Raw genomic sequence first — 13,753 nt, 5'->3', positions numbered from 1 at the left:
TGAGAATAGGTGTTACCTGATTCCTGGTTATATAGCATTTCCAGAAAAATGGTATTAAAAAGATGGATTTTTGTTTCAGAGAGCAACTTGAGATAATTGGCAGCACTGTGTACTTTCTAAAACAAAATCTAATCAACTCTTCTCCTCCCATTCAATTCTGATCCCCAGTTATTGTCCATCTTCAGTGTCGGTCCAAAATAGATAATAAGTGGACTGGATCCCTGAGCTATCAATTCAATTGCATATCATAGCCTATCAGGGGTGGGGAATCTGTGGCTTTGAAGGCCACACACTAGCCCTCTAGGTCTGCAAATGTGGCCCTTTGACTGCATCCAAACTTTACAGAACAAATTCCCCTTAATAAAAGGATTTATTCTGTAAAACCTGGACTCGGTCAAAAGGCTTCACCCAAATACTTGTCTCATTCCTCATTTACATGCATAGGGGTGGTCCTCCCCTGCTCAGCTCTAATTGTCCCCCTGAACCACATTAAAATATCTATTCATTGCATGCAGCCTGTTACCTTAGTCAGGCAGGTCACGAGTAAATCCTGAATTTGAGACTGTCATAAAGTCTTTGGTTGTCCTGAGCTCTCGTTCTCTCTCCACTCCACCCCACAGAGTGGCAACCTGTTTCCTACAAACCTTAGTAAGGAGAAGCATAGAACTGAAACAGGCACAAAGCTTTCCCCCAAAAGATCTAATTATCTGTTCAATTCCTAATGAACTGATGATCACATCAGTCTCTTTTATGATAAGCATAGATTAAGAAGATCCTAATCATTTTTTCTTTTTTCTAATTGTTTATATTGTTCCAGTTACATGCAAAAACAATTCTAGTATGTTTTAAAATTTTTTGAGTTCCTTATTCTCTTCCCGCCCCCTTGAGAAGGCAAGCAATGTGTTATACATAATGGTCTTTTTGTATTCATTTATTTCTTCACACAGCGGTCTAGAAAATGTTTGGAGTTTGGGGTTTTTGATTTAGCATCTTGGCTTCCCTATCTTAAATTCTAAGGATCTTATCCAATCTATACGACACCGCTGTGCCCAACAGCCCCTCCACTTCTCAGGACGCCATTTTCCTCCCCCCTAAATACATAAGGGGAGCGCGCTAGGTGACCTCTAGGGTCCCTTCGGCTCCACGTCCTCCAATCCTAGGCATCCAAAGTAACGCGGGGACCTTTCTAGCGGGGCCTTTCGAGCTGCTGCAGCGCCATCTACTGGCGAAATGTTTCCTGACACCTTTTAAGGACCGGAGGGACAATTTAAAGGTACTTGTTCATTCCAGATTTTCAATCTTGTCCCCGTGGAAGCCCGCAGACCCTCGGAGCCCCCGGCCCACTCAGCAGCCTCCTTCCGTGCCCTCGGCCTGAGAGGCTCCGGCCACTTTGGCCTCTTCCATGCAGGCCGCGGCTGAGGCTGCCCCGAGTTTCGGGTTTCGGCCCCTCCTCCAGCTCCGGGCCTGCCGAGACCGCCCCGGGAGCCCTCCAAAATGGAGCCTCTTGCAGCGAATCCATTAAAATGCTCCGTCCCCAAGGCCCGGCTGATTGCTGTTTTGCTGTCTATGGTCCTGTGCTCCGTGACCTTATTCCTGCTTCAGCTGAGATACCTGAAGCCTAAAATCAAAGACTTTTATTCTTTTGAAGTGAAGGATTCAAGGGGAAAGACTGTTTCTTTGGAAAAGTACAGAGGCAAAGTAAGTTGCATCTTCTGATTTTCATTTATATTAGATGCGTTTCCGAATATTCTCTTTCTATCCTCTTTGCAGAATCAATATGTTAACTTTATATCCTGTAATAATAACTTTTGGTTTGGAGGGATCGATGGATTTAGTTACTACTATCCCCCTTACATAGGTCTTAAGGCGTTACCCCAGGGGTAACTATTAGTACACGTCACTTTCACCCCTAAAGAAAGCAAGATTTGAAATAACATCACAAGCCAAATAAAGTTGGATTCTTTTTTCATTTTCTAAAAGCTAAAAGAAGGCTTTTGTTTGTGTTAATGCTTTGGATCATTTAGAGATAAAGTGGGGTGGGGGGTGGGGATGGGGATGGGGATGGAGAGGTGGGTGGAGATGAAGATAGGAATATATGACTTGTTAATAATAATAATAATAATAAAGCTATTACATTAAAATGCCGATACAACGAAAAGAACATTTTTACTTATATCACGAAAGCTTTAATGTTTCTCCTTTTTTGCTTTTCCAATGGTTTCTTGTCCGTGATATAATGCCATTGAGTGCTATAATGCCATGATATTGTTTTATCAATATTTACTTAGAAATGTAATATAACCAAAGAGGAACTGCTTTGTCCAATGCTGTAGTCCCCGAAACTGTTTTTATTCTTTAAACTCGCAGTTTTTATAGAAATATGTGTTTCACTCTCTGGTTGGACTTTCTCTTTTTCCCGGAGGCATCACTGATTGTAAACGTGGCCAGTAACTGCCAGCACACAGACAGAAATTACTTAGCCCTGCAGGAACTGCACCGAGAGTTTGGATCCTTCCACTTCAACGTCTTGGCTTTCCCGTGCAATCAGTTTGGAGAGTCCGAGCCCAGCCCCAGTCACGAAATAGAAGCTTTTGTCAAATCAAACTATGGAGTAACCTTCCCCATTTTCCACAAGATTAAGATTCTAGGATCTGAAGGAGAACCTGCATTTAGATTTCTTATTGGTAAATATCATCATCACTTGTGTTAAGTTTTCTAATTGCCTTTCATTTTTGAGGTTAAACCCCTCTGCTCCCAGATCTTAATTTTCTGTTTTTCATTTCAGAAATGTTTCATTAACAAAGTCTTACAAAACAATCATCTCATCTTATGTGCTTTGCAAACCGTAAAAGCACTTTGTAAACAGTAAAGCGCTATGTAAATGTGAGTTGATATTATTATACTTAAATATTTTAAGGATCCTTGACTTCATTGATATGATTGCTCTGTTGACAAATGTAGATGCTGCCACACATTAATGGATAGTATTTATGAATTGCCATGGTCTCTTAAATTCACCACCTAATCTCCAAACTTAGCTCTGCTCATCCTCAGACAAACAAAAACAGTTCATCCTCAACTTGGTAGTATCTTTACAATTTATATAGCTATTGTGAAAGCTTTTCTTTTTATGAAATACATTTATTTCATGAAAGTTCTCACCTTGCAAATTCTTATTAGCATAATTTCACAAAGCATTTATTCATCCCAAGGTCACCTCCACACCATGGTGAGGCATTGAAGAAAGACTTTAGTGGGGGATTGTTATTATTAACAATTCTTAGCAAGTTTTGTTTACCCAAAATTAGTACTTCATTTTCTTTGGTAGTACAAGATCTGATCCAATGTAAATTATAATTTAATTCAGAAACATTGCTATGGCTATGCAACATATTTCATGAAAGATTTCATCTTGCAAATTCTTATTAGCATCACTTCATGAAGCATAATAGGGAAATAGATCATTATTCTATTTACATACCTCTAAGTAATGTTGATGAAAAAGGACACTAGTTGATAATTTTCCTACCAGCTATGAAAGCCTGTTTGAAGACTACCTTCAAGTTTGGCTATCTTTAAAAGCTTGCTAGATTCAAAGTAAAATAGCCTTCATGCTTAAATTACCTCATCCTGTATCGTAACATTTTCACTATGGATCCTTGTGACTTTAAGCACCACTGATCCATGTCATGAACTAAGCAAAAGTTCTCTAGTGCTCTTCCATTGCCATGTAAGACCTGTCCCTTTTAATGACATCGTATGAAGCATCTGGCCTGATATCCTAAAAAGCAAACATGACTATCTAGCAGTGTAGACAAGACAGCCAGGTGTGAGCACTATTATTATTAAATTATTAGTAGTAACCCTCAAAATATATGTGCACAATGTCTACTCAAACAAATAGGAATTGCCCTAATTCAATAAGCATTTTTTTTTCTTCCAGCACTTACTACAAATGAGGCACTGTTGCTAACTGCTAAGGATTCATTGACAAAAATGAAAGTTTCTGCCCCCTGCCCTGCTTACATTCTTCTGGAGAGAAACCAGTTAGGAGGCTAGTGCAGTAGTCCAAGCAAGGGGCCATGCCGTGTATACCTCAACAAATTTAGCATATTGAGTTTTTATTCCATGCAAAGCACTGTTAGACACTTTAGGAGATAATAAAGATGAACCACAAATTGTCCTTGCTTTCAAGAAACTGACAAACTATTGACTGCCATCTTTTTGATAATATCTTCTGTTAACACTGTGCTCCCATGCTAGTCCTTCTAGTCCTCTAATTATTTCTTCCATGTCTCTTTTGCTGGCTCCTCACCCTCCTTCTGTCCCCAAAACTTGGACTTCCACTGATGATCTCATGCACTCCCTAAGCTTCTTATCAACTCCCCATAGATGCCTCTCAAGTCTCTAATTTTTCACTTACTCCTAGACATTTCCCATCTGAACATGCTACCAGTACCTCAAACTCAACAAATATAAAACTAAAGATTCATCCCTTTGCTTCCAAAGCCCACAGCTCCTTCTACCTTCATTTTAAATTGAGAATACCACTACTATCCTAGTTATATCATCTCCCAACTGAAGAAGTGTAATCAACATCCTAACTGGCCTAATTCTAGTGTCTCCCCATTCAATTTTCCTATCACTGTGCCTTCCCTGACAGAGCACCCTGTTTGTGTCATTCTCTTGACTCCTTAGCTGGGCATCCAGAGCTCTCCACAGCCCGACTCCAGCCTCCCTTGCTGTCCTCGTCTCCACAAATGCTATATTCTAACCAGACTGCCCTATTCATTTTCCCCTTTTCTTGCCCTGCTCTCTCCTTTATCATCTGAAATAGACGCTTTTCCCTATCCTTTGCCTGTGAAAATCCTTCAGGCCCAGCTTAGGCACTACTTCTTGCAGGAAGTTTTTCCAAATCCTCCCTGCTGGAAGTGATTTCTCCCTCTACAAACGTCTCATTGCATCTTCTTAGACCTCTCCTTGAACTCACTATACTCTAATTTGTATTATAGTTATTTATGTATGACTTCTATCCTCTTCAAGATTACAACTCTTGAAGTACATTGATTGTGTGATGTCCAGTTTTATCTGGTATCACTGGTGCCAGCATAGGGCCTAGCACATAATACAAGTTCGTTAAATTGAAACTGAATTAAATGTAATAGAAAACTCAAGGTGTTAAGCACTAAGAGGTTTAAACAAAGAATTATGGAAGCATAGAAAATGAAAAGATTACATCTGGCTTGGGGTATCAGGGCAGGCTTCATAAAGGAGGCAGTATTTGAACTAGACCTCTAAGAGTAGATGGAATTCCAATAACTAACTATTCTAGGTCAAGGTAAGTGGGTAAACAAAGACCCAGAGTTAAACAAATATAGGATATCTTTGAGGAATGATGGAATAGCTCAGTTTTGCTGAACATCAGGTGCGTGAGGATTGGGGCTACATCACAGCGCACTAGAATGGATTTTATTCCATAAGTAATGGGGAACCATGGAAATCAGGGAAATATGTCCCAGAAAGATTAATCTGGCCTCAGTTTGTAGGCTATATTCAATGGAGAAGAGACAGGTAATAAGTGAGGATGGCAATGGAGAGGAGGAAATAGATGCAAGAGACCTCTAATTATGAGCCACTGCTGACTTTATCGATAATTTCCAGTTTGTTTTTTACTATATCCACATAACACTCAAAGTCTGATATTCATTTTTATACTTGCAGCTCAATAACCTCTATTTAAATCTTAGAATCTTCTAATTTTCATGTCAGAATTACAATAATATCCTTTTTTCTGTTATTATTCAAGTAGATTCTGAAATTCCATTGTTCCATAAGTCTTTCCCTCAATGAATTTAAAAACTTGTATTGATTCAAAGTTTGCTTTGAAGTCAAGCAAAGTTCTGGGAGCAAATAAGTGTAAAAATTTCAAATGCAAATAAGAATTGGACCGTTTTAAAATTTTGAGCAAGATAGACCTAGATAAAGCAGCATCTTAAGTCTGAGCTCCTTGCATAGTGAAAAGAATTTTGCCACAAGCTGCCGTATTATGCTTTGAAACCTTTTCCATCATGGAAATTTTTCCATTCCACAAGCTAATTTTAAACTAGGTCAACTGAAATAATGTGTTCTTTTATGCAATTTTTATTTGGTTCTTCTAGTTAGAAATGTTTCCTTATACGTTGTATCTTCTCCAAGTTAGTCAATTAGGTGGGCCCAAATGATATTCATCCATAAATTTAAATTGAACACCAAATGACTTGAAATAAATGGCATTAACAGACAAGAATTCCTTTCCTACCTTAACAAAGAGCCAGCCTTTAAAAATATTCAATTGCATACATGTAATTCTTCAGTTATGGCTATTGTAATCTTTAATATTCCAAGCAACTATATATCAAATATACAAATTAAGCCACAAATTATTTGTGACCTAGTTAACAGCATCATTTTATCCATTAAAATGAAATAACTGAACAAGATGAAAAAGTTTCTGTTTAAATATATTTTTCCAAAATTAACTATTTCATTTCACCTCCTAGGAGATCTATAGAAAATCAATAATACATTAAGATCTGGACATTTCAACTTTTTCCTAAAAGAGTTTGACTAACATTATTATGAACTCAGACCCTGATTTCTAAGTCCTCATTTAGGCAATATTTAGTTATTAGGGTTCTTTGCCTCCTCTAATTATCCTGTATTTACTTGTCATACATCCCTCAGTAGAATGTAAACTCCTTTGAAGGGAGCTGTTTTTCATTTTTGTCCTTGTACCCAGTACAAGTACCCAGTACAGTACCCAGCAGAGTGTCTTACATACAGGTTTGTTGAGTTGAAATTAATTCAGTGGAGATTGTGCCCAAAGTTAAGTTGAAGATTTTGGTTTACACTGAAATTATGTTAATTTGTCTACTGATATTTTCTTTTAGATTCCTCAAAGAAGGAGCCAAGGTGGAATTTTTGGAAATATCTTGTCAATCCTGAGGGTAAAGTTGTGAAATTCTGGAGACCTGACGAATCCTTGGAAGCCATCAGACCAGATGTAGCAGCTTTGGTTAGACAAATCATCATTAAAAAGAAAGAAGACCTTTGAAAATGTCATTAAGCATGTGATTCTAATGCAGCAGTGAGAGCATCAAATGTCTAAATGTCATTTTGGTCACATTTTAATCATTCCAGTAATTCTAGAATCCAATTAAATATGGTCCAGAAGGATGGTGTCTCTTAAATAAGTGCCTAGGATGTTCCTTTCTCTCCCTGCCCATCCTCCCAAAAAGAGATTATTCGGGCTGGTGATAAAGTCAAAATTAAATATACCAAGAACTCATCAAAAACAGCAAAAATTCAAAATACTTCATCACCAAAACTCACTACTGTCCATTTAACAAACATGAAACTTTTTGATGCTTGTTAATTGATGGCTTAAATACCAACTACCCCAGAGCATTGCATAAGGACAATTAAATTTGAACAACAAAATAACTAAAAATTTTGTATGATCAACATTAGCAGAAAAGGGGTAGTGCAGATATTGTAGGGCATAAGATAAATGTGCAATCTTATGCATATTCAGATTTGTGAATAAAATTTTTATAAGTAGAACTCCTCTGACATCTTTCGTTTAGTCACTTCTGACTCTTTGTGACCCCATTTGGGGTTTTCTTGGAAAAGATATTAGAGTGGTTTGCCATTTCTTTCTCCAGCTCATTTTGTGGATAAGGAAACTGAGGCAAACAGGGTTAATCGAAAGCCCAGGATCACACAGCTAGTCAGTGTCTGAGGCCAAATTTGAACTCAGGAAGATGAGTCTTCCCTGACAATGAGGTAGCACTTTCCCTTGCCAATACTAATCCCTCCATATTTGCCCTGTATCCAATCCCTTCACATCATCTCCAGTAGATTATAACCTCAATCATCCCTGCCTCTCTGTCCTTCAGCCTCTTCCTGTCTACTTGGTTTCTCCCCTACTGCTTTCAAATATGTCCTATGTCTTAAGCCCCTCTCCTTGAAAAATTTCACTAAATCCTACCATTCACTCAAGCTGTCATTTTGTATCTCTCCTCCTTTTCTCAAACTCCCAGAAGAAGCTATCTACAATTGTTATCTCTACTTCCTCTCTCTTATCACTCAACCCTCTGTAATCTTTCAGCCTCATTCAACTGAAAAGTTACCAATGATATCTTACCTACCAAATCTGATCATCCTTTCTGTCTTCTGACCTATCTACTGCATGTGATGCAGCTGACCATCTTCTCCTACTAGATACTATCTTCTCTAGGTTTTCATGACGCTGTGCTCTCCCATTACGCCTCCTACCTCTCAAACTACTTCTTCACAGCTCCTAATTCTAGTTGCTCTAAGTATTCTGTCCTGTGCCCTTCTCTCTCTGTACACTTTTTCTTGGGTGACCTCATCAGCTCCCATGGTTTGATCATCATCATCTTCACGCAGAAGACTAACATCTGTATATCCAGTCCCTGTCTCTCACTGAGCTACAGTCCCACATCACCAATTGCCTCTCAGACACTTAAAAATCTATGTCCTGTGTATAACTCAAACTCAACACACTTCAAATAGAGCTCAGTATCTCACCCAACAAAAACCTACCTCTCTTCCAAACTTCCCCACTTCTGTCAAAAGCACCATCATTTCTCCAATTTCCTAAGTTCATAACCTGAATATTATCTAAGATTCTCACTTCATATATCTAATTGGTTTCCAAACTTGCCATTTCCACCTCTATAGCATGTCTCACACCTAACCCTTTTTCTCTACTCACACACCCACCACCTTAGTTCAGGCCCTAATCACCTCTTGAGTAAATTATCCCAGCCTCAAGTCTCTCCCTACTCCATCCAGCCTACACAATGCTACTACTTTCCTTAAGCACAGAGCTGACTACATCACTCCCCAAATCAACAAACTCCTGTAGCTCCATGTTACTATTAGAATAAAAAATTATGTTTAGCTTTTAAAAACCTAGTCCTAAACTGTCTTTGTAGCTTCATCGGACATTGTTCTCCATCCTGCACACTGTGAAGCAGCCAAACTGGCCTCTTCTCTATTCCTCACCTCTTCTCTGCTTACCTCATCTCTTACCTCCTTGCCTTTGCACTGGCCATCCCCATGACTAGAATATACTCATTCCTCACTTCCATCTCAAAGAACATTCTACCTGTCTTCAAGTCATGAATCAAGACTACTTTCTACATGAGCATTGTTTAATGTCCCCAACTACTAGTGCCCTTTCTCCCAAACTACCTTTAAATTACCTTGTATTTATTCATTACTTAGTGTCTCCCACAGCGCCTGGCACATATTAGGTGGTTAATAAATGCTTAGTGGTTGATTCCATACACAGGGAAAGCATCCCTGTATTATATGGACAATTAAGAATTTTTTTTGCATTTTTATGAGGGGAAGGAGGAAACCCCGTCTCCAAGCAGGGGCCTGCTAACTTGTATGTACTGGGCCAGAAAGTATATAACAAACTGAAATTGTTAGGAGCTTCCAAGTTATGCTGGTCATTGCAATTTGACCCTCTCACAACTGTGTTGTAAGGTAGAAAAAAATACATCTCCCTTAAGTTAAACATAATAAACATTTCTCCCATGTCAACACTCAAGAAACAAGAAAACTAGCGATCTGAACGTCCTCCATTGCTGCCTAGATGGAGGAAGAACACCAGGGTACTCTCAGAAGAAATCATATAAAGGGTTTTGTCTCCTTTCTTTGTGCAAAGAATGCTATATAAAACAACAATTCCCCTGTGATGAAAGATGAACAAAGTAAAGGTCAAAGTATCTTTAATTAGGTTAAGAAAAGGTATTTCTTCATTAACCCTAAAATAAATATCTTAAAGGAATCTCAAAAGAAATACAAAGAAATGTCATGTCATAAGTGCTCTAAACAATTTGCTTAAACCTACCCTGATGAAAGAACATGTGGAAATGTGGAAGTGTATGCAGTTGCTGTAATTATGAAAAACAGCTAACTAACAATACACTGCCCAATCACCACACACATATACTAAAACCAGACTTTGTCAACCAGCTTTTCTGACAGATCAAACAAAAAATAATCTTTTCAGGTAAAAAAAAAAGAGAGAGGAAGAAAAAGAAAATGATCATGGAGACAAAGTGTAGGTATATGCTGCTCTAAAAAAACCCCAAATTCATTTTATTATATTCAAATTAACTCATTCATATGGTTCATATTCATGGGATCATGATCCTTTTTTTAAAGTGAGATTTGGTTGGGGGGCAAAATGTCATTAGACTGTAGTACACAGGGAAAACTGTGAACAGGGGGCCAGAGTCAACCCTCGGCTTGATTTCATCTTTCTTTTGGAGTTAATGTCATTGGAATCAGAGTTGCTGTAATCCAGAAAATGGTCTTTCATCCTTTCCATCCCACTTCCCCATGTATGGGAGCTCATTCTGGTGCAAGTCCTCTGAGATTTACAAATAAAGAGTAATTAAAGAACTATGAAAAACAATAATTATATGTAGAGCTTCCCTCCCTCTCTATAGACTTGTCTCTCCCTCTACTTTTTCCTTTTCATGGCTGTTTTTCATGTCCCCATTCCTCTTCTACTTATCTGACTCTCTCTTCTTCTTGCCATCCCCCTTTTCTCTCTTTCTTCATCTTTTTTTCCTTCATCTCCTTCCCTTCTTGTGACTACCAGAATTAAAAGATATTTAATGTATTTGTTGAATAAAAGTACTTCCTGTAATTAATTTTAAGTATGTAAAATTCATATATATATATATATGCTTCTTTCACCTGAACACGAAGATTATCTTGGTTGAAAATTTCTAAAAATGTTTTAGCCTTTCTTCAAAAATCATCATTTCCTAAATCTTTAAAAAGTACTAGTAAATAATTTATTTCACCCTTTAGACAACTTCAAAAATACTGTTTCAAACACAAAACATAATTAAAATATTTATCCTTAATTAAAATATTAATCCTTAGCAACTATCAAGTCATTCACTAAGTTATAATTGTTGGAATTAATTGCTCATTGATAATAATAAATTAATAAATAAATAAAATGATAATAAAGGTGGTGAAGCAGATAAAGCACTGGCCCTGGAGTCAGACGAACCGAGTTCAAATCCAGCCTCAGATACTTACTAGCTGTGTGACCCTGGGTAAGTCACTCAAGCCCAATTGCCTTGGAAAAATTTCAATGATAATAAAGACTGAAACAGTTAAAGCACAACACCATCATTTTCCTATATCACCCTGATAACAAAAAAATTAAAAGCATGGACATTTGTCTATGTCATGGCAGATGCAATAGGACAGCAGTTGCATGTTAGCTGGTGCATTCAGATATTCAACCAGCTAACAATACACTGCCATCCCATCACAACCATATAACCAATGCTTTTCAAAAGTCTTCTTGTTGATTTCACTGAAAAAAGATGAACTGGTCCAGGAGCAAGTGGCAGGGTGGTCGTGACTGCTAAATTGAACCCAAGCAGCCAGCTTACAGCACACTGCCTACCTGAGCCAGGGAATGGGGGCAGTACAATAGAGCAGAAAGCTCACTTGTCTGAGAGCCAAAGAACCTTGGTTCTAGTCTCGACTCTGCTATTTCCTATCTGTACCTCTGTGGGCAAGTCTGTTGGCTGTTCTGGGCCTCTATTTCCCGTCCATAATATGGAGGTAATAATAGTTGCACTATGTATTTACAGGGCTATCTATCATAAGAGAAAAATTTTTGCTAAATAAATAGGAACAATTATCATCATAGACAGCTGATAGAGTTATTTATGGGGACTTTCCAGTATGAAACAATGGTGGAAATTTACTAACAACTCAACAGCATTGTTAGAAAATGGAGAGAGGAAACCTGTTTCTCCCCCCAAAAAAAAAATACTAAATGTATTTGAATGTTGTGAGATTGCTCAAAAATAACTTCATCTGGACAGTCAAAAATATCCAGAAGAAGCCATCAAAATATTTACCATTAGCTTCTCAAAACCAAAAATGTTGATAATGGGAATTGGATGATGTATATAACTGATGTTTTAAAATCACTTAAGTACATTTTAATTTCATAAATTACTTCTACTGACTGTCCAATAAGTATTTTCAGTTTTATCTGTCAAGAAAATGTCCATGGATCATAGTGATCTACAAGTTGAAAAAGAGGCAACAATGTAGTAAGGATTCTTAGCATACAATTAATAAATTTCTTTTAAATATTAAACATTATTACATCCCATGTAACCAGTAGCCCAGAACTCCAATATTGGACCTAATCATTGTAAGTTCAGAGCTTGGGATGATGGGCCAAGCCCTTATATAAAATTAAAGAGCTATTTCTAGCCTCAGTCTTCATTTGGGAATGGTAGTATGGCATAGTAGAAAGAATGCTGGGCTATGAAGATAAACTAGGCAGCTTCTCAAAGTTATCAGCCCTGTGCCAAATACATTTCAGCTTCTATTCTGAGTCCATAAGATAGAATCGTTTCCATGCTGTTCATTCATTAAACATGAATGGAAGTTTCTTGTGTACAAATTTTTTTCTCACATTATACTTGATATTTGTCAAAAATTTCACAAAGTATGGTGGACATTTCACAACTAGAGATACAGAAATACTGAGAAAGGGTATACAGAAATATAAAGAACATAATTAAATGGTCAGAAACTAGAATCTAGGAGGAAGGGTTAAAAGATCAGACTTGAGCTGATTATAGACTTAGGGCTGGAAGGGACACAAGAGATCATGTTCTCTACCTTTAACTTTAAAGGTGAGGAAACCAACATGAAAGAAAACCTTTCTGACAAAATGGCTTGCTCACACTGGTAAACAAGGAAGCCTAGAAATCCTCATGACTGGTTAAGGAGATAAGAAAGGGAAACTGTTCAGACAAAAACATGGTTCCTGCACTTAAGAAGCTCAAATTTTAATTTTTAAGAAGCTCGAACTTTAATGAGAGAGACAACATGCAAACATGAGTGTGTGTATATATGTAAATATATGTTTACCTGTGTATGGATGTGTGTGTGTGTGTGTGTGCGTGTGTGTATTACAAGATATATATAGTATAAATGGGAGGTAATCTCTGAGGGAAGGCAATAGCAGTGGAGGGGACCAGGAAAGGCCTCTTACAGAAGGAAGGATTTGAGTTGAGTCTTGAAGGAAACCAGGAGGGGGAGATGAGGAGAGAGAACATTCTAGCCATGGGGGACAGCCAGTAAAAAGGCAGGGAGACAGGCAAGAGACAAAAGTTGGAGTGTCATATTGAAAGAGCAGATAGGAGGCCAGTGTTGCTGTACCATGTAGTACATGGAGGTGGAGTAAAATTTAAGAGTACCAGAAAAGTAGAAAAGGACTATGTTGTGAAAGGCTATACAGAGGATTTTATATTTGATTCTTGAGATGACAGGGAAATATTGGAATTTACTGAGGTGGGGAGTGAGAGGTAGGGGTAATATGGTCAGACCCGAACTTTAGGAAGATCTCTTTGGCAGCTGAGTGGAGGATAGACCAGATGAAGACAGATTTAAAGCAGAGAGAGCAACCAGAAGTAGTCCAGGACAGAGCCTTTGGGGGCACCCAAAGGTAACCTGGAGAAAGATCTAGCAAAGGGGACTGAAAAATCAGACAGAGAAAACAGAACCAGGAGAAAGCAGCATCACAAAAACATAATCGAGGAGCAATTATCAAGGATGAGAAGGCAACCAAAAGCATCAGAGGTGTCAAGAGAGGTCAAGAAGAATGAGAATATAG

General features: G+C 38.0%; 1 protein-coding gene across 2 annotated transcripts; it reads left to right on the top strand.

The window, feature by feature from the left end:
• Positions 1-1,201: 1,201 nt before the first annotated feature.
• On the top strand, positions 1,202-7,602 carry GPX8 (glutathione peroxidase 8 (putative)). 2 transcript variants are annotated; one of them, XM_020997173.2, is made up of 3 exons: positions 1,224-1,698; positions 2,423-2,684; positions 6,930-7,602. In XM_020997173.2, the coding sequence occupies exons 1-3, from the start codon at positions 1,495-1,497 to the stop codon at positions 7,091-7,093; spliced, it is 630 nt and encodes a 209-aa protein (XP_020852832.1). In that variant the 5' UTR covers positions 1,224-1,494; the 3' UTR covers positions 7,094-7,602. The 2 variants fall into 2 exon arrangements, with proteins under 2 accessions (XP_020852842.1, XP_020852832.1); XM_020997183.2 differs by lacking the exon at positions 2,423-2,684 and having other exon boundaries at positions 1,202-1,698; positions 6,930-7,101.
• The last annotated feature ends 6,151 nt before the right edge of the window (positions 7,603-13,753 follow it).

Source organism: Phascolarctos cinereus, unplaced genomic scaffold (genome assembly GCF_003287225.1).
Source record: "Phascolarctos cinereus isolate Bilbo 61053 unplaced genomic scaffold, phaCin_HiC Scaffold_4;HRSCAF=312, whole genome shotgun sequence".
Classification (NCBI taxonomy): domain Eukaryota; kingdom Metazoa; phylum Chordata; class Mammalia; order Diprotodontia; family Phascolarctidae; genus Phascolarctos; species Phascolarctos cinereus.
This window is presented reverse-complemented; position numbering and strand designations above follow the sequence as displayed.

Bases quoted from the DNA above. Each gene is read 5' to 3' on its own strand.
- GPX8 (XM_020997173.2), top strand. From the start codon at position 1,495: ATGGAGCCTCTTGCAGCGAATCCATTAAAATGCTCCGTCCCCAAGGCC. The intron at 1,699-2,422 runs GTAAGTTGCATC...TTTTTCCCGGAG, and splicing joins TGGAAAAGTACAGAGGCAAA to GCATCACTGATTGTAAACGT. The intron at 2,685-6,929 runs GTAAATATCATC...ATTTTCTTTTAG, and splicing joins TGCATTTAGATTTCTTATTG to ATTCCTCAAAGAAGGAGCCA.